The sequence below is a fragment of the Dasypus novemcinctus genome, chromosome 19 (genome assembly GCF_030445035.2).
Source record: "Dasypus novemcinctus isolate mDasNov1 chromosome 19, mDasNov1.1.hap2, whole genome shotgun sequence".
NCBI classification, from domain to species: Eukaryota; Metazoa; Chordata; class Mammalia; order Cingulata; family Dasypodidae; genus Dasypus; species Dasypus novemcinctus.
In genome coordinates this window covers 70,508,197-70,527,160 of record NC_080691.1, presented here as the reverse complement: position 1 = coordinate 70,527,160, position 18,964 = coordinate 70,508,197, and the positions used below count along the sequence as shown (strand labels likewise).

General features: G+C 51.2%; 1 protein-coding gene across 2 annotated transcripts in view; it reads right to left on the bottom strand.

Annotated features, from left to right (window-relative positions):
• Positions 1 to 629: 629 nt before the first annotated feature.
• The window catches only part of MYO1F (myosin IF), a 38,385-nt gene continuing 20,050 nt past the window's right edge, over positions 630 to 18,964 (bottom strand). For both annotated transcript variants that reach the window (XM_058281890.2, XM_071209944.1), the window contains 15 exons: positions 17,817 to 17,984; positions 16,897 to 16,982; positions 14,751 to 14,832; positions 12,864 to 12,970; positions 12,337 to 12,435; positions 10,692 to 10,836; positions 4,979 to 5,093; positions 4,718 to 4,887; positions 4,022 to 4,167; positions 3,495 to 3,641; positions 3,142 to 3,290; positions 2,668 to 2,751; positions 1,933 to 2,134; positions 1,674 to 1,843; positions 630 to 1,087 (listed from right to left, as the gene is read on the bottom strand). In XM_058281890.2, the coding sequence (XP_058137873.1) occupies positions 1,011 to 1,087; positions 1,674 to 1,843; positions 1,933 to 2,134; positions 2,668 to 2,751; positions 3,142 to 3,290; positions 3,495 to 3,641; positions 4,022 to 4,167; positions 4,718 to 4,887; positions 4,979 to 5,093; positions 10,692 to 10,836; positions 12,337 to 12,435; positions 12,864 to 12,970; positions 14,751 to 14,832; positions 16,897 to 16,982; positions 17,817 to 17,984 (1,947 nt within the window). In that variant the 3' untranslated portion in view covers positions 630 to 1,010. The remainder of the gene's footprint in view (positions 1,088 to 1,673; positions 1,844 to 1,932; positions 2,135 to 2,667; positions 2,752 to 3,141; positions 3,291 to 3,494; positions 3,642 to 4,021; positions 4,168 to 4,717; positions 4,888 to 4,978; positions 5,094 to 10,691; positions 10,837 to 12,336; positions 12,436 to 12,863; positions 12,971 to 14,750; positions 14,833 to 16,896; positions 16,983 to 17,816; positions 17,985 to 18,964) is intronic.

Sequence of the window (18,964 nt, the reverse complement as noted above, 5' to 3'; positions counted from 1 at the left end):
TTTCCCAGACTAGTTGCTCTTCGAAGGACTGAGCACAGAGGGGGTTGTCTGCATCAGAAAACCAAGGTCCTTAGGTGCATACCTACCATGGCATGAGCCCCTGCTGGTTTTAGCTATCCTTCCAGGGAGCCCCAGAAGGCTCAGACTCCAGGACTGGTTTGGAGTCAGCTGGGGAGACTGACAGCCAGGCTGACCCCCTTCACTCATGGCAATAGGTGCAGAAAACCAGCCCGCAAACATAAGAAACAGTCCTGACCCTAATCGGCATGGACCGAGAGGGTGCAGGCATGAGGTGGGAGCGTGGAGAGGGGCCAGAGGTGACCCCAGGTACACTTTTGGGGGACCATGTGGGACCTCCTCTCCTCCCCAAGATCCAGCTGGGTCCCAGATGACTTTGGGAGCTGCAGATTCAGGGCTGAAGGGATCTGCCAGATTGTTTTGCACAAGAAGTCTGGGATGCAGCTTCTGGAGGGGACAGTGAGACAAACTCGAGCTTTGGGGTGAAGATCATAGGTGAGTTCGTGGTCTGGCACTGGACCTCTATGAGCCTCCACTTTCCCACCTGTAAAATGGGGCACTCGTTCTTCCCACCTATGCCTTTTGGTTGGCACCAGTAAGTTAATTCACGCTTTCATCTGGCAAATGTTTATTGCCTCAGTGACAAGAGAAGGAGGAAAGTCTTGCTTGAAAGACTCTCCTCTCCCTCCAACCATGCCTGGCACTTTGCTGACAGGACAACGACTCATTTCGTACTCATGAGGCACCTGGGAGGTAGGTTCTGCTGTTAGCCCCGTTGGACAAATGAGGAAACGGAGGCTGGGTGGTGGGTGTGACATGGGGAGGTCAGGCTCCAGGTGGTGGCCTCAGCGGCAAACCCCGGGCCCAGGGCTGGGCTGGAGACTGCAGGACAGGACCCTCCAGCCAATGCAGCCCACGCCAACGAGGTTCCTGCCGGCAGGACCTGGCTCCCTGGCAGACAGGCAGGGAGAGTGGAGTCCTGGGCCCCAGGCTCAGATCTTCTCCACATAGTTTCCTGGGAAGAGGCCCTCCTGGCCATGCAGCCGGCCTTTCCACCAGCCCGAGGAATCTGAGGTAGAAAGGCCCGTGTGAGTCAGCTCCCAGCCTGCCCCGGAGTGCGGGAGACATAGAGCAGGGGCTGAAGAGAGAGCTGTCAGCAGACAGATGGACAGATGCAAGGAAGCAAGCAAGCAAAGCTGTTCTTTCCAAGCCACTGGCTCACACTCATTTGCTAGATCATTCCCTTGTGCTCTTCCCTCATCATTTCCTCCCACAACCCCCTCCTTCCTCCAGGGTGTACCCAGGAATGACCAGGACTGCCTGACTCCCAAGAGCCTCCCCCATCCATCTGCAGGGGCTGCTCTTGGATCCCAGGTTCCTCAGGGTGTCGCTGAGGCAGCCTGGCATGACACATTGCCAACCCACAAGGAGTCTGCGCGTTTGACAGGGGAGGAAGCTGAGGGGTCATTTCCTGGGTGTGACCCCGCATGGCTTAGGAGGTGCTCTTCACACCCAGGACTTTCTAGCAAATGTGGCCACAGGCACGGGAAGAGGGGGCCGTGAGCTGGTCCCCTCGGTTGTCCCACTGGCCGAGTGTGCCATGACGGAGAGCTGAGCCCCCTCCCCACCTCACCCCGGTCCTCTCACACACACACCCTCCATGAGGATCTCGATGACCTCGTTCACATTGAAGCTCAGCTCATCCACGTCCTGGCCGACGTACTGGTACAGGGCACGGCACCGTGGCACGTGCACCCGGGGCTGAGGCTTCGGCCGGCCCACCCCCGGCACGGGGCGCTGCCCCACGCTGCGCTTCCTCTGCATACTGCGGGCACAAGGGGGCGCGCTGTCAAAGATCCAGACATGCCCCCGGACCCTGCCCACCGCCTGGGGCTGCCCTTCCACCCCACCTACCCGGCCACGCCCTGGTCAGGCACGTTGAGAAACTCTGTGTTGTGCTCCGAGGGGGGCCGTGCCCGGGGGCGTCTGCTGGCTCCCAGGGCTGAGGACGGCGGGCCTCGGGGAGGCCGCTGGGAGACCCCTCCAGAGGCAAGGTCCAGGGGCAGGGCGCCCCCTCTGGCAGAGGGGGGCGCCCAGTTGCGGTCCAGGCCTGTGGCTGAGGATGGGGACATTTATTAGGGTGATGCTTAGGAAGATTTGGGGAGAACTCGGCTCCAAGTTCCCAGTCTGAGAAAGGAGACGGACACACTGTCAAGTTCAGTATGGGAAAGCGTGGGCCAGGGGGAGGGATCCGGGGACTGGGAAGGTCTAGAGGGGGACTGCAGAGGCAAGGTGGGGAGTCTGTTGTGGGTGGGTCTAGGAAGATGACTGGAAGCTTAACTCGAGGGAGGAGAATCCAGGAGACAGGGAATCCAAGCAAAAGCCTGGAGATGAGAACAAATTTGGCAGAATAAGATGTAGCTTCCACGACAAATGTATAGGGTGGGAGGAGAGGTCAGCGGTTAGCGGGGGTAGATCCTTCTAAGGGCCTTGAATGCCGAACTTGGCTTAGCCTTTATTCTGTAGGTGATGGGGAGCTATAGGAGAGTTCTGGACAAAGAAGAGGAGAGTGGTCAACTCTGCTGGTTAGGTCCCATTGGTTTAAAGTCTCAAGAGGCAGTTGACACTCAGTCGAGGGCGCCTCCTCACCTCTGGGGGGCCCGGGAGCTGCCCGGGTGGGGGCGTGGAACGACCTCCGAGGTTTCCCCTGGGCTACTGCCTTCCGTGTAGGTTCTGAAAGGGGCAGGAATGGAGGGATTTGCATGGTGGCCAGACCAGACCAGACCAGGTCGTGGTTCTGCCCTAAAGTAGGTACCCTCTGTGGCTCCGCCTCTCAGGACCACGCCCCCCGAGGCTTACAGGTTCTCCCGTCAGCACCGCCCCTCAGTTCCTGGGGCCTTCGCTCCGCCCACGAACAGGCTCCGCCCCTCCCCATCCAGGACCCATCCTCATTGGCTCTGTTTCCTAGGCCCGCCCCCTACGGGGCTCGCCTCCATCAGCAGGCTCGCGCGTTGCCCCTTTGGCCACGCCCCTCATGCGGTTCTCGCCCATCATCACCACGCAGACCCCGCCCCCTCCTCTCCGCCTTCCGCGGCCCCACCCTCCGGGTCCGCGCAGACTCACTGGAGTTCTTGGGCAGCCCGTCTCCCACGCTCACAGTCAGGGCCCGGCCGCCGGCCTTGAGCACCGCCACTTCGCCGGAGCCGCGGGAGAAGGTGACGCTGCGGGTGCCACCCCCGCCCCAGCCCTCTTTCTTCACCCGGAACTGTAGTCTGTGGGGAGAGGAGGGTGCTATGAGGGCACAGGCCGGGGTCGCCTTCCCATCCCATCCTCGCTGGGTGGGGAGGGGAAGAGAAGGGGCAGAGGCGCAGACCGGCCAGGTCCGGGGTGTAGGGGCGGGGGGTGGCGATCGCTGGGCTAGAGCCGTCCCGGGCCCGAGGATGGTGGAGGTGGTGGTGGTGGTGGGCTCCCCGTACGTGTCGCTGAAGGTGAGAGGCAGGGGCCGCCGCGCCGCCTCCTCGAAGCGTTTGCACAGGAGGCTGATGAGCTCGGTCTTGAAGATGCATTCCAGGAAGCTGTCCGCGGCCTCCTCTTGGAGAATGAAGAAGTCGTCCTGTCGCGTGCTGAGAGTGACAGGTGAGGGAGACAGGTGGCAGAGAACTGACGTGTGAGATGCAACAAGGCAGGGCCAGGTAAGGGACAAGTAAGGTGTGACAGGTGGGGGCGAGAGAGAGAGGTGGCATGGAGCTGGGAAAGGTGATACCAGAGAAGGGCCAGGTGAAATCTAGTGAGAGGATTAGGTGTGGGGTGGGAGTGGGGGGACAGACGTTGGCAAATAAGGGTCACAAGAGCGGTTGCAGGTGAAGGTGACAGGTATAGCAGCAGGTAAGACTGTCAGAGTGGCAGATGGGGTCACAAGTGTGAAGCAGCTGAGGATAAATAAAGGGGCAGGTGACGGCAACAGTGGGACTGGTGGGAGTGGCAAGTGGGGGCCTGCCTTCACCTGAGGGAGACTCCTCGCAGGGCCTGGATCTCCAGCTTCTTCTTCAGGACCTCCCGCACCTGGCCCTTCTCAGGCCCCTTCTTCACCTTCTCCCGCCCGATCACATACACATATTTGGGCGTCAGGATCAAATCCCGCTTGATGGGCTGTGGGGAGGCAGGACCAGAGGCTGGTGGTTGGAGCCCTGGCTGTGGACAGCCTGGCCCCAGGGGAGCAGGCCCAGGCAGAGGGGTAGTGCTGGCAGGACAGGTGAAGATGGACAGGTGAGGTAAGGTAGACAGACTGGGTGGAGTAGGTGGGCCAGGTAAGGGTGTCCCTCCAAGTGAAGGTTAATTATGAGTGGTTAAATTACATAGGAAAGAGAGAAGGAGGTTCTGTAAGAATATATTGGTTAGAAGGAGTGTTTAGGCCATTGAACTGGTACAGGTTAGGTTAAGGTGTACTTATTGGATATAGATGCCAGTGCTTGGGCCAGGTGAAGGTGCCTGGGTCTTGTGACAGTAGTCTGCTCATGTGAAGGAGGATGGTTCAGGTGAGGGTGTAGAGACCAGGTAACTAGATGTTTAGATGGACAGAGATGGCTGTGCCAGGGACATGAGAGAGAGTAGGTGCCAGGTGTGTGTCTGAACCATGTTAGTATGTACAGGCAGGCAGGTGTGTTCCGGTCAGGTGAGGGTGTACCTGCTAGGGCCTCACCTTGAAGCGGCGGTCGTACTTGGTGACTGAGTCGGCAAAGTCCACGCGTTCCCTCTTGCCCAGGAACTGCCGCAGTTCTGGCCGCTCTTCCAGCCCCAGGTAGTCCCCGACGAAGTTGCGGTTGATGCTGTTCCGCCGCCGCTCCTTCTTGTTGAGCAGGATGTTGGAGGCTGTGGGAACGCAAGGTTGCGGGCGTAGGTCGTGGCCCGGCTTCTTCTGGCCCGTCATCCCCACTCCAACCTCCCACCTGCAGCCTCTCACCTTCCTCCCGCATCTCCTCGTACTTCCGGATTGCCACGTGGCGCCGCCAGGCCTTCTGGATGGTGCGTGCAAAGCCGTCGAACTTGCGCTCTCTCATCTCCTCCAGGAGGAAGAGCTGGGGAGAGGGAGGAGCCATGTATCCTCGTGTTTCCTGGTGGGGGTGTGTGTGGGGGTGGCGCAGTCTCCAGTTTCCCCACATGTTTAGCTCACAACACACCTGGCTACATATCATGCACTGTAGTCAAACTTTTCTCCCTCCAAGTGACTGGTCTCAGAGGTCCCTCCCAATACAGGACACAAGCTTCTGGATAAAATTATAACTGTGGGTTTGTCTGGTTGGGTTCAGATCTCAGCTCTGCCTCTGACTAGCTGTGTTGTCTTGACCACTCTGTGCCTCGGTTTCCCCAGCTCTGCAATGATAATAGCCCCTCCCTTTAAAAAAATATCAACCCTAACTCACAGGGTTAATATTTTTTAAAATAACACCTTATAAATGTTGTTATTGTTGCTGAGAAAACCCAAGTGATCCAGCGTGAGTAAGGGATTCAGTAAAATGGCATCACAAAACCCAGAGCTTTTTGTACCTCAGTAGTAACCATGTGCCAAGATGACATTTTGAAGCATTAAAGCAATAATTAATGCTAGGGGAGGCACACTCTGGTTTCAGAGATGTTAGAAATGAGAACCAATGTGCATCTTAGATAACCAATAAAATACAGTAAACGTGGAAATCCGATGTATAGGACTGTTACATGATTAGTGATCACGGGGTTATGCAGTGTTTAACCTGCACAACTGCAAGTGGCAGGCCTGGAAAGGAGAGCAGAGAAAAGGCTTTTGAGGTCCAAGAGTCCAGACCCAGAGGAAACTCAGAAAATAAACTAGATTACAGCAAGTCAGAGTGGAAAAGGGCATGGAAATTCCTGAATTTGTGGCCAGGGATTTCTAATCTGCTACAGCTAGTTAGAAAATATGATGGAATAAAAGAACTTTACATAATAACATAAAAGAAAGAGAGAGAGAGGGAGGAAGGGAGAAAAGGAGGAAAGGAGAGAGAAATACCCAAATAGTGAACTTAATCTGAAATATGGGGAACCTTTTTAGACAGAATGACAAAACTATGCAGAGAGGTGGAAAAGAAATTGTGAGTAAAATGGGGACATATTATTTGATTGGAAGTTATACTGGTGTGAATTTAATTAATTTATAGGTTGAAAGGATATCCCATCAAAGTCTCTAAAATTATTTTCATCAGGATCAGTTTTTTTTTTTCTGTGTTAATTTTCAGTCTTTTTCTTTTTCTTCTTATAAAGTGTTACCACCTAGTTTCTGCCATTGGGAGTGACAGTGGAATTATTTAACGGAACTGAAAAAATAATGATTCTACAGTTTACTTGGAATAATCAACAGGTGAACATATCAAGGAGAACCCATTGGATATTAAAATATTATAAATCTATGGTAATAAAAACAGTGGGGGAGTGGATGTGGCTCAAGTGGTTGAACTCCCACCTCCCACATGGGAGGTCCTGGGTTAGGTTCCTGGTGCATCCTGAAGAAAGAAAAACAAACAACAAGCAAAACAAATGAAAAAACTGACTCAGGGAAGCCAATGTGGCTCAGTGGTTGAGCACTGGTTTCCCACATATACAAGGTCCCGGGTTTGATCTCTGACCCCAAGTACCTAAAAAAAACAAAAAGACCCCCCCCAAAAAACCCAAAAGCAATAGGGTATTACTTAGAGAATAGACCAAATCAATTGGAATAGGACAGATGGCTGGAAACATCCTAATTCAAATAGGCATTTAGTGAGAAAAAGGACAGTTTTGTCAGTCAGTGAAATTGGAAAATATTATCGAAAGTAAAATTGGGCTTTATTTAGAAAAATAATTAGTTTTTCACCCAGAGGGATTTCTCAAAAGCATGAATATCCCTTCATTGCTGAAAGCCCTGCCCACTCCCTTTGCTGATGATGAGGATTTCAAAGTTGTTTTCCATGGTTCTTTGGAAGGACTAACAATTTTCCAGACACTTGGTTCAAATGAAATTTTAAATTATATCTAGTAGCTTTTTAGAACTGTGGGTTTTTTTTTGTTGTTGTTGTTTTCTATTTTCTATTATTTTTAAAAAGATACTTAGATTATACAAATGTCACATATAAAATATAGGGGATTCCCAGATGCCCGCTCCCCACACCTCCCACATTTTTCCACATTAACAACATCCTTCAGTGAACTGTGGGGGTTTATAACTATCCCTCAAGGGTAGGGTGTCTTCCGTTAGGAAGAAAAAAACCAGCATTGCAGTTTCATAGGTTGCAGAGAGTTGAAAAGAGTGTGCACATTCTTTTGTTTCTCAGAATGATGCCCTCTGCGTCTGTGTACAAAGCGTGTGTGGTAATCTTCAGGCATGGCTTGTCTGGGGCCACGCAGTTACATCCACTGGCTTTCTGAGGGGACAGATGACAGGTAGGAGTAAAGGGATGCCAGCCATGGAGAACTGGGGGTGGACCAGTCAACTTGGAAACCCTTTCTCCCTTAGCTGTGCAAAGAAGGTGGGACAAGTAAGTGCCCCCAGCCTTGTTAGTTCTTTCCAGGGAAGGGAATCTGTTTTCCATTTGGGAAATGAATCTTCCTGCCTAAAAGGTTTAAAATGCATGCTGCAGAGGGCAAGGGTGGGTATGCATTGGGAGTGGGAGACAGGCTTCAAAACTGAGCTTACCCTGAGATCACAGGCAGCAAAGGACAAGAGCTATTGAACCCTGAGGATGCTCTGAACTCATGTTTACAAGAAACAAACTCCAACTCGTTACAAGAAACAAATCCCAACATCAGTGCATTTTGTGTTGAGAAAGGCTCTAATGCCATCAAAATAATTCATTGATCAAATTTTCATATTGCAGCTCAACTGTTTCCATTTTCTTCTATTTCATTTTGTGAAAATTATTTTCACCAGGATCAGATTTTTGTTTCTTGTTTTCCCTGTGTGAACTTTCAGTCTTTTTTTTTAGTACTTATAAAATGTCACTACCTCTTTTCTGCCAGTGTGTCATTATTTCTATGAAGTCCATCTTCCCCAGATCAAAATCTGCTGCCTGAAATTTTTGTCAAGGTTTGATTTTACCTTACATGGTTTTAGTCAACAATAGTTTTATTTAATTTCTTTCTTCCATAGTCAATTTTTATCTGTTTCCTTCAGAGTCAGATTTTCCAGTTTGCGAGTTACCAGCAAGATGAGATTCTTTCTCATTCATTAATACTCTCTTTTTCACTCTCTTTCCCCTCCATTTTCTCCCTCCCTCCTTTCTTCCTTGTCCATTACAAATTAAATTGCACCATGTGCAAGTTGTACTCATGAACAATTTTGGTTTGTGATTCTGCCAGCATTATCTAGTTTGAATGCAATTCCAGGTGAGTTTTATTGTAGACAAGTGCATTAGTGGGGAAAAGGGCTAGGAGGTGGGTGTAGAAGAGTTTGGGAGACAAAGAATCCCGACCTTCAAAACAAAGCCCTATTCTTGTGGCTATGAAATTTCTAGAGTCTCCACCCCACTGAATGATGTTTTTGGCTTGCAGAGAGATTAGTTACTTTTAAGTTATAGGAAGGTAAATGGAATCGTCTCAACCATCTCCTGGTTGTCTCCACAAAGTCCCCTAGGTGCTGTGAGAACAGTCCCAGGCAGGGTGTGATTATGTAGGTGATGCGGCACCCGGCTGGGTCTGGACCCCTGTTCCCAGCAAGCCTTTGTTCAGTATTCATCTTGTCCCAACTGCTGGCACCTAGGATTTGCTGTGCAGTCTGGTGAGGCAGTATGGTCCATGAGACGGCCACCTGGGTGTGATCTCCTGAGAAGCAGGTGGCAGTGCTGACCCTTAGGGTATTCCCTGCTCTAGTTTTTGTTCTATCTTCCTATCTACCTATCTACCTATCTACCTATCTATCTATCTATCTATCTATCTATCTATCTATCTATCTATCTATCTATCTACCTACCTATCTATCTATCTATCTATCTATCTATCTATCTATCTATCTATCTATCTATCTATCTATCTTTCCTTCCACTTATCCAACCATCTGTTCCCTGAAAAGAGAGGCTGCATATTCTCAGGCCCAGGACAGTTTGAGATGATTTTTGTGAATCCCAAAAAGAAAGAATCATGTTTATAAACTAATCTACGTCTCTGGGTCTGATACCCTTTGATTGCATTAGATTCAGCTGAGATGCCTTGATTAAATTACCTGTTAAGATTAGGGCTTTGATTCGACCACATCAGTCAGGCGTGACTCAGGTTGAGTCCCTGTCCCCCTTAGTGGGCCTATATAAACGTACACTCACTCAAGGAGACAGAAGGGAAGAGGGAGCTTTGTCATGCTTGATCCTGGGGCTCCCGGGAGAGAGGAGCCATTCGCCTGAGAGTTTACAGCTGAGATTGAGAAGAAGGTGGGCCCACAGAGGCTTAAGAGGAAGAGGAAGCTCATGAAGGAGAGACCAGGCAGAGATCAGAGACCATCTTGCTACAACATGGCAATGACTTTGGTGAGAAAGCAACCTTGAGTTGGACTCTTTGGGGCCTTATAACTGTAAGCTTCAACCCCATCTAAATCACTTTATAAAAGCTGACAGATTTCTGGTACTTGGCATCAGCACCCCTTTGGCTGACTAATACAGTAGGGCTTCCAGTCTTTTGATAAAAGGCCAAAAGCTGATGCTCCGGAGGGATAATATGCACATGGGGGTTATGGACTGAGGTTTGTCTTTGAAATATAAGGGCCAGAATATCTTAGAATATGAAAATGGTCTCTTTAACATTATTCTCAGGCCTAGGAACTCCCTGTGTTCATGAAGGAAGGAAAAAAGGAAGAAAAGAGGAAAGAAGGTAGGAAAGGGGGAAGGAAAGAGAGAAGGAAGGGATGGAGAAAAGCAAATGAAGAAGGAAAGGGGGAGCAGATATAGCTTAAGTGGTTGAGCACCTGCTTCCCATGTATGAGGTACCCAGTTTGATACCTGGTACCTCCTAAAAACAAAACAAAACAAAACCAATGGAAAGGCAAACTCAGGGGAGCCAGTGTAGCTCAGTGGTTGAGCACTGGCTTCCCACATATGAGGTCTTGGGTTCAATCCCCGGCCCTGGTAAATTTAAAAAAAGAAAAAAAATGAAGGAGGAAAGAAGGAAATGAAGGAGGAAAGAAAGAAGGAAGGAAAGGATGGAGGAAGGAAAAAAGGGAAAACAAAAGGTGTTCTGCTTAAGCCGTGTGTCTTCATCCCTTCCAAGGAGTACTGCTACCCACGTTGGTCCTCTTGCTTCCCTAGCCACACCAAAAATTGTCTAGCTAATTTAGCTTTTTCTGAGTATGTACTGGGTGCCAGGCTCCCAAGAGGGGCTTCCCATTTTGTCTAGTTCTCGCGCCAGTCCTGCAGGGTGGCTATTACCTTCCCTGTTTTCCAAATGGGAAATCTGAGGCTCTGAGGGTGAGGATGGCTGCTCAAGGTCCCAAGGTGGTGTGAAGAGCAGGGCTCCAGCCCACTTGGGGAGGTTTCTCTCTCTGTGTCTCTGTAACCTCCTGTCTCCCTTTGTCTCTTTTTCTGGCCCTTGATCCCTGACCCTCTCTCTCTCTCTGACTCTCTGACCCCTGACTCCAGTCTCTGCTCTGACTCTCTATCCCTCTGTCTCTATGGTCCCTAATACACACACACACACCCCCCACCTACCGATTCAGGATTCTTAACGAAGACCTTGGTGCTCCCCATCTGGTACTGGTCGGGCTCCATGTTGACTGCCCGGAGAAGGTGCTGTACCCCCTGGCGCTCATCCCCGCGCCACCGTGGCCACGTCTCAGGAGTCAGAATGGCATACCTGGAGGCAGAGGGTCCGGGTGGAGGAGGGGGTCGTGGATCGAATATGAAAGATATGTTCAGTTTGGCGGTTCCTCAAAGAATTAAACATAGCATTACATATGACGTGGCAATCCTGTTACTAGATGTATACCCAAAGAATTGAAAGCAGGGACTGGGACAGATATTGGTACACCAGTATTCTTAAGCAACATTATTCACAATAGCCAAAAGATGGACGCAAACCAAGTGTCCATCCACAGATGAATGAATATATGGAATGTGGTCCATCCACACAGTGGAATAATAGCTCTTAAAAAGGAATGACGTTCTGATACACGGCAACTTGGATTGGCCTTGAAAACGTTATGGCTAGTGAAAGAAGCCAGACACAAAAGGGCAAATATTGTATGGTTCCACTTAAATGAAGTATCTAGAAGAAGCAAATTCACAGACACTAGATTAGATGTTATCAGAGATTTGTGGGGAGAGGGTGTGGGGAGTTATTGGTTAATGGCTGCAGAGTTTCTGTTTTGGGTGATGAAAATGGTAATGGAACGTGATGGTAGCACAACATGGAAATGGAAGGAGTGCCACTGAATTGTAGCTTAAAAATGGTAAAATTTACAAGTTTTATTATATATGTGTGTGTGTGTTACTACACATGGGCTCACATACACACACAAGGATATGTTGAGGTTCTAACTTCCAGTACCTGTGAATGTGATTTTTTTTTTTTTTTTTTTGGAAAAAGGAACTTTGCAGATGTAATTAGTTAAGATGATACTAGGGAAGCAGATGTGGCTCAAGCAGTTGGGCATCTACCACATGGGAGGTCCCGGTGCCTCTTAGAGAAGAGCAAGACAGCGAGCTGATGCAACAGGATAACAATGGGGAGACACAACGAGGAGACACACACAATAAGGCACAACAAACAGGGAGCAGGTGTGGCTCAAGCAATTGGACATCTCCCGGGTTCAGTTTCCGATGCCTCCTAAAAAACCAGAAGATGGACAAGGAGACACAGAGAGCACACAATGAACAGACAGAGAGCAGACAGCAATCGCAAACAGCAGGGGGTGGGAGAAATAAGTAAATAAAATAATCTTTAAAAAGATGATACTAGATTAGGAAAGGTGTAATCCAATATGCCGGTGTCCTTATAAGAAGAGGAAATTTGGACACACAGACACAGAGAGGAGAAGGCCACCTGAAGAAAGAGGTAGAGGCTGGAGTGATGCTCCACCAGCCAAGGACCACCTGGGGCTCCTGGAAGCTGGAAGAGGCAGGGAAGAAGCCTCCCCTAAAGGCTTGGGAGGCAACGTGGCCCTGCTGACACCTTGATTGTGGACTTCTGCCTTCCAGAGCTGTGGGAGAATAAATTCCTGTTGTTTTAAGCCACCAGGTTTGTGGTGGTAGTTGGTTATCACAACCCAAGGAAACGAAGACAGGGTTGGGAGCAGACAGGGCCAGCTGGTGGGCGTGGTAGGTGGAGATTCGGGCTGGGGGTGGGGTGCCTCACCTCTGCAGGAACTTGGGGAACTGACGGCGGTAGGCAAACCCTGCCCTGCGCACCCGGATGTTCTCCTTCAGGCCCAGGTATTCCACCTGGTGCTTGACCCTGGAGGGGAAGGCAGTCTGAGCCCCCTGAGAGGGGTCTCCACAGTTCTGGGGGGTGAATGGGAAGCTGGAAAGGTCGGACTGGAACTGAGGGTGTCCACGTTAGTGCTGGGGGGCAGTTTGGGAGGTGAGGTCAAGGTGGGGGTGGGGTGGCCCAGAGATCAGCTCTGTGGGATGGGGCATGGGGCGTGGGGGGCTGAGGGGCTGTGCCAGTCCCTGGGTCACTGTACAGTTGGTCTGGGGGTCTTGGTTAGCCTAGGCATAACCCCGAGTCCTAAGGGGGTTCTGAGATGGACGTAGAGGCTAGCCAGGTCAGTTCTGGCACAGGTCCTGGGGCCCTGGGGTGGCCCGTGCTGGTCCTGGAGAGGGCTCGGTGTGGGAGGTCAGGCTGCAGCCAGCCCAGGATGGTGGGGGTGGGGAGGGGGTCACCTGCTCTCCTCCCAGTCACGCGGCTTCTTGGTTTCATTGGGTTTGATGCATCGGATGTAGTGGGGCGTGCATCTTTTCAACGTGGCCACTAGGTCATTGGCTTGTTTCTGAAGCGGGAGAGAAGGTGGCAGGGGGTGGGAAGGGATGAGCCCCTTGGCCACCCTGGATGCACACGCAGGAGACACACAGACACTCTGGGGGCAGGGGCTGGCACTGGAGGACCACATGCACCAGGTACCCCTGGCCTGTGCACACCTCGATCAGCACATCGCACACAGGACTGAGGTGGTCCGCCTGCCCCTCACCCCGGACAGGAGCTTTCTGCCTGCCATGCTCCTCCTCAGCACAGGGTCCGCCTGGAGACGGGCGAGGGCTCAGGAGAACGTGGGCCCAGCCCCTTTCTCCTTGGGCACCCCATCTGTGGCTGCCCATGAGTCCTTAGACAGTGGGAAATGGTGTGTGTACACCTGAGAGACCAAGGTAGAGACCTGAGCCGGGACCAGAGAGGAAATTGCTCTGGACTGGAGGACCGGGCATAGGGGTGTGGCTCTGTGCTCTACTGTGTGACATGAGCGAGTGGTTGCCCCTCTCTGAATTTTGCTCTTCTCAGCTCTCAAATGGAACTAAAATAGTACACATGCAGGTCCTGAGGCAGGTTGAATTATGTATCCCTGAAAAGCATGTTCTTCATCCTAATCCATTCCTGTAGATGTGAACTCATTTTGGTTGTAAATAGAACTTTCTGATCACATTATTTTTAGTTAATTAAAAACATTTTGGGAAGCAGATATGGCTCAGCTGATGGAGCGTCCCCCTGCCATGTGGGAGGTCCAGGGTTCAATACCCAGGGCCTCCTGGCCCATGTGATGAGCTGGTCCACGCGCAGTGCTGCCATGTGCAAGGAGTGCCATGCCATGCAGGGATGCTCCCCCATGTAGGGGTGCTCCATGAGCAAGGAGTGCACCCTGCAAGGAAAGCCACCCTGTGTGAAAAATGCAGCCCACCCAGGAGTGGCGCCGCACACACGGAGAGCTGGTGCAGCAAGATGATGCAAGAAAAAGAGACACAGATTCCCGGTGCCACCTGATGAGAATGCAAGTGACACGGGGGAGTGCACAGGGGACACAGAGAGCAGATAACAGGGTGGGGGGGGAAGGGGAGAGAAATAAATAAAATAAATCTTTAAATAAAAAAAAATTTAAAAATTCTTTTTTAAAAAGAGATACTGGCAATTGAAACCAGGACCTTGTACATGGGAAGCAGGTGCTCAACCACTGAGCTACACCCACTCCCCTGTTTTTAGTTAAGATGTGGCCCAGCTGAAGAAGGTTGGGCCTTAATCTGGTCCACTGGAGTCCTTTATAAGCAGAAGAAATTCAGACATAGCGAGGGGGGAAAAAACAACAACATGGGGAGGGATTGGAAGCTGGAAGTCAACAAAACCCAGAAGAGAAAGGAGAGGACATGCCATGTGACAGGAAAGCCAAGGAACCCAAGGGCTGACGGCCAGCCAGAGTGCCCCTGACCCCAGAGGGAGACAGCCTCCTAGCCTCTGGGACCGCGAGCCAGTCAACCACCACTGTGTAAGCCAGCCCATTGCGTGGTATTTGTCATAGCAGCCGGGAGACTAAGACGGGGCCCATGTGTTTTGCAGTGTGGAGTTAAAATACTGCAGAGGTGATGGTTCACTTCTGGTTTAGGGAGTTGGGGGGAGGACGCGTATCAAGGGAGTTGTTCCAAGTACCCTCCAACCCAGAGCTGGAGGAAGCTCTGCCGGACACAGGGTGCTGGAGAGGGGGAAAGAGGCCCTGTGGATGGGAGAGAGACAGACATTAGAACGAGGAGAGAAACAGAGTCGGGCCTGGACAGGGGAAGGGCCAAGCCCACCTTGATCTTGGAGCCAGCAGTGCTGGGGCGGCCCTTCTTGTCTACATCCAGCTTCTCAGGGAAGAGCATCCGGAGGAAGGCCCTGGGGGGGGGCAGGAGAGGTCAGAGGCGGACCCCAGACCCTGGAGCACCCTCCCCCATAGCAGGGCTGCCTCTGTGCCTGGCACCCAGAGGCCATGCTGCTCTCCCCAAGTGTGGGGATATGATGGGTGCATTTATCTGCATTTTTCACTTCTTCCTCCATGACCATATGACTTGAGTAGCAAGTAAAACAGAAAGCAGTTAAAGAAGGAAGTAATGGAATGAATCAACTAAAGCAGTATCTTGGGCAACAAAAGCATTCCCTCTCAGGAACCACCATACATGTACATCATCAGATGTGTGGGCCAAGAAAGATGTATAAAAATGCTTGCTGCTGTAGCACTGTCTGGGATAGCCAAGGGTCAGAAACAACCAGTGTCCATCAAAGGGGTATCGGTCTTATACATGTTGACATTTTCATGGCTGTTTCCCAGTCTTCTCAATGAGATCTCCCCTGACCTGTCTGAAATGGGACGAATGGACCCTTTCATGGGCATGGGGGTGATGAAAACATTCTGGTGGCATAACTTGTGAATGTGTGTAAGTCCACTGAATTGTTAAAAATGGTTGAAAAGGCAGTTTTAATGTATTTTTACCAAAATAAAATACAAAGGTATAAAAAAGGGATGAATTCCCGCTCCACTTTCTAGGCTTTTAACTGCTTAGCTTTTCTTCACAACTTTTGTTCTGCTGGTTCTCAGACTTTAGTGTGCATTGGAATCATTAGGACAGCTTGTTAAAACACAACTGGCTGGCTTGGAGCCCCCAGAGTTTCCCACTCACAGATCTGGGGTGGGGCCCAATCATCTCTAACAAGTTCAGGAGATGCCCCACTTTGAGAACATCTCTAGGTCTGTTCTTTCAAAGATGGTACCCGCTGGTTACATATCTACCCAACCCTAGCAATGTGACACCTGGTATGGAGATGTGTCATAACTGTTAAACGACACACTGGATTCCAAAGGCTTAGTATGGAAAGAAGAATGTAAAAATTTTTCATTAAGAATTTTTAAGGGTATTGACTGTATATTGAAATGATAATTTGGGGGCATATTGAGTTAAAACAGTCAACTAATTTCATCTAGTCCTCTTCACCTTTGGAACATGATGCCTAGAAAATTTAAAATCACACGTGGTAGGAACAGGGATTGATGGCAAATGGGCACGAAAGATATTTTTGGGGTGACAGAAATGTCCCAGAATTGGATTGTGGTGATGGTTTCACAGCTCTGTACATTTCCTAAAAATCACTGAATTCTACATTTCTTAAAATGGGTGAATTTATACCTCAATAAGACTGTTTTTAAAGTATTATCTACATGCCTTGAATTATATTTCCGTTGGACAGTGCTATTTTAGGTCACTGGTTCTCAAACCCTAATGCACTCTTGGATCCCTGGGAGATCCTATTAAAAATGCAGCATGTGATTTAGTAGGTCTGGAGTCAGCCTGGAGATTCTACATTTGTCACAAGCTTGGGGGAGGCCCATGCTGCTAGTCCCCCACTTTGAGAAACACTATCTCATTGCCACCTGATAGTATCTTCCCCATGTCTTCAGGTTCTAATTTGATTTCTATCTCTCCATTTGACTTGTCAGCTCAATGAGGACAGTGGAGTCCTCGGATTTGCTCCCTCCCCTGGCCTCAGAGGTCAAAGGGGTGCCCTGTGCACAGCACCCCTTTGTTGAGGTATGAAAAGCTAATGATGGCATTAATGTGGAATGCAGCTGTGGTCAGGGGGGTGGGTCCGAAGGTGTCAGTTCAGAGAAAAGTGTGTGTGTGATGTGAAAACACCCCTTAGGGAGGCTCGAGTTTGCAGAGTGGCTCTGGAAGGGACGGAGGAACTCTGGGCAGGGGCGGTGTTGGTCAGGGATGAAGGATCTCTGGATCTCTCCGGATTGTTTTTTTTTTTTTTTTTATGTCACTGACCTTGAGTAACATTTGCATCAGAACCTGTCAGTAAAATGCCATCCCAGCCTGGGGAAGATGGGGTGAACCCTGTCCTCCCCCTGTCCATTCCCATGGGGGAGTCTGCCCAGAGGCCCCCATGCCCAAGACCACTCACTGCTCACTGGTCTGCATCAGTTCTATGAGGTCAGAGAAGAGAACGTCTCGGTTCCTCTCGCAGAAGCCACTGACGTTGTAGGAGACCTGGGAATGGGGTGGGGCATTGGGAGGAGGGAGGGGTTGAGGGCTGGGGGGGGCTTACAACCCCATGGGAGCCTGCTCTGGGGTGACAGGTTTGGGGGTAGCTCCAGCTGTGGCTGGCTGGGGTGGTTCAGAACTGGGGGGTAGGGGAGCTGCAGGGTGGACTTGGGGTCCGTGGAGGTCTGATGTCCTGGTTGAGGTTGGGGGGGGGGGCTGTAGCCTGGGCAGAGGATCCCCGGGGCTCTGCTGATCCACGTGGAGGAAGAAGGTTCGATTGGGTGTCCTGGTCAGTTGTGGGGCTAGGGGCAAATTCTGAGGGGTCACAGCAGTGGTTGGGGACTTTCAGTGTGGGGGCTCTTTGTGGAAGTGGGGACTCCAGCCCTAGGCATGCTGAGGCCAGTGGGAGAGTGTAGTCTTGAAAATGTGTGTGTGAGGGGGCGCTGTGGCTCGTGGATTTCTGCTGTCTGGGGTAGAGGTCTGTGTGGGGGGCTCCAGCCCATTTTGGAGGGTGGGGGCCTACATCTGGGGTCCCTGAGCATTTGCTGTGCAAATTGGGGTCAGAAGGTATGTGTGTGGGACTGTGTCCTGGATCAGGGGTCAGTGGGGGTTACAACACAGATTGGGGGCTCAGTGGTCTGCAGCAGAGGCAGGGGGTCCCTGCTGGTCTGTTGCCCACTTTGGGGGTCCATGGGGGGTTTCTAAGGGAACTGTGAGTTTCTGCAGCCCAGGCTGGGGATCCCGACAGGAGTGTCCGGGGCTCCATCCATTCCGGGGTTGGGAGGCTGCAGCCTGGGCCAGGGACCCCCGGGTCCGCCCTGCCTGTGACGGCAGGCACACCTTGCCAGCGTAGTGGTGGATGACGAAGCCGGCGCTCCAGCTGTTGAAGTGCTCGTGGCTGCCCACGGCCGCCTGCAGCTTCTGCAGCAGCGTCTGGTCAGCGCCGCCGCCCGTGGCGTGCATGGTGGCACACACGTCGTCTAGCACGCTCATGATGCCCGGGGGGCTCTGTGGAGGGAGACAGGTGGGAGCCTGGTCCGGGAGAGCTTGTGGCAGGCAGGGGGTGAGGGCTAGAGTAAGGGGGCACTTAGAACCCCAAGTTCTGGGGTTTCCAAAGAAAAGGGCAAAAGGCGGTGGTGGGAGGCTTGGGCTGTGTATGTGTGTGTGTGTGGGGCTGCTGTGGAAGCAAGGACAGAGCGGGGCATGTCTTGTAAGAGATCCACACCTCCTTCCCTTGCGCAGACTGAGGGGGTCAGTCCCCTTTGGGAGAGTGAATAAATGAAGGGTGAGCTGCTGGGCAGAGTGGGATATTTCACTTAGGCTCCGTCTGCCCAAGGAGGGGGATGGTGTGTGGGGGTACAGAAAAGCTGATGGGACCTACTCTGTGGTTCGCTGGACTTACCTGTCAGCTGCCAGGGAGGTGAGGATGGACAACCACACCAAGGAACTGAGAGAGTCTACAGTGCATGTGTGAGAGTCCCATCCACCAGCCACGTGGGATCAAAGCCCCTCTCAGTTAAGAGGAGGAGTGGGCTTCACAATTCCAGGGTCCTCAGGATGGGGGAATAAAATATGGACTAGAGTGGACTTTTTGGTGTTCTACTATAGAATTATTGTGACTCTAGCAATGGAAGAAACTGTATCATTGATGAGCAGACAGTGGCCATGGGAGTTGCTGAGGGCAGGGAGAGGGAAGAAGAGGTGTGATGTGGGGGCATTTTCGGGACTTGGAGTTGTTCTGAATGATATTGCAGGGACAGATGCTGGACATTATATATCCTGCCATAACCCACTGAATGGAGTGGGGGAGAGTGTGAACTACAGGATAAACTATAATCCATGTGGTATAGCAGCGCTCCAAGATGTATTCACCAAGTGCAATGAATGTGCCACAGTGATGAAAGAGGGTGTTGATGTGGGAGGAGCGGGGTGGGGGGAGTGGGGCATATGGGAACCTCCTATGTTTTGTAAAGTAATCTGTGTATCTC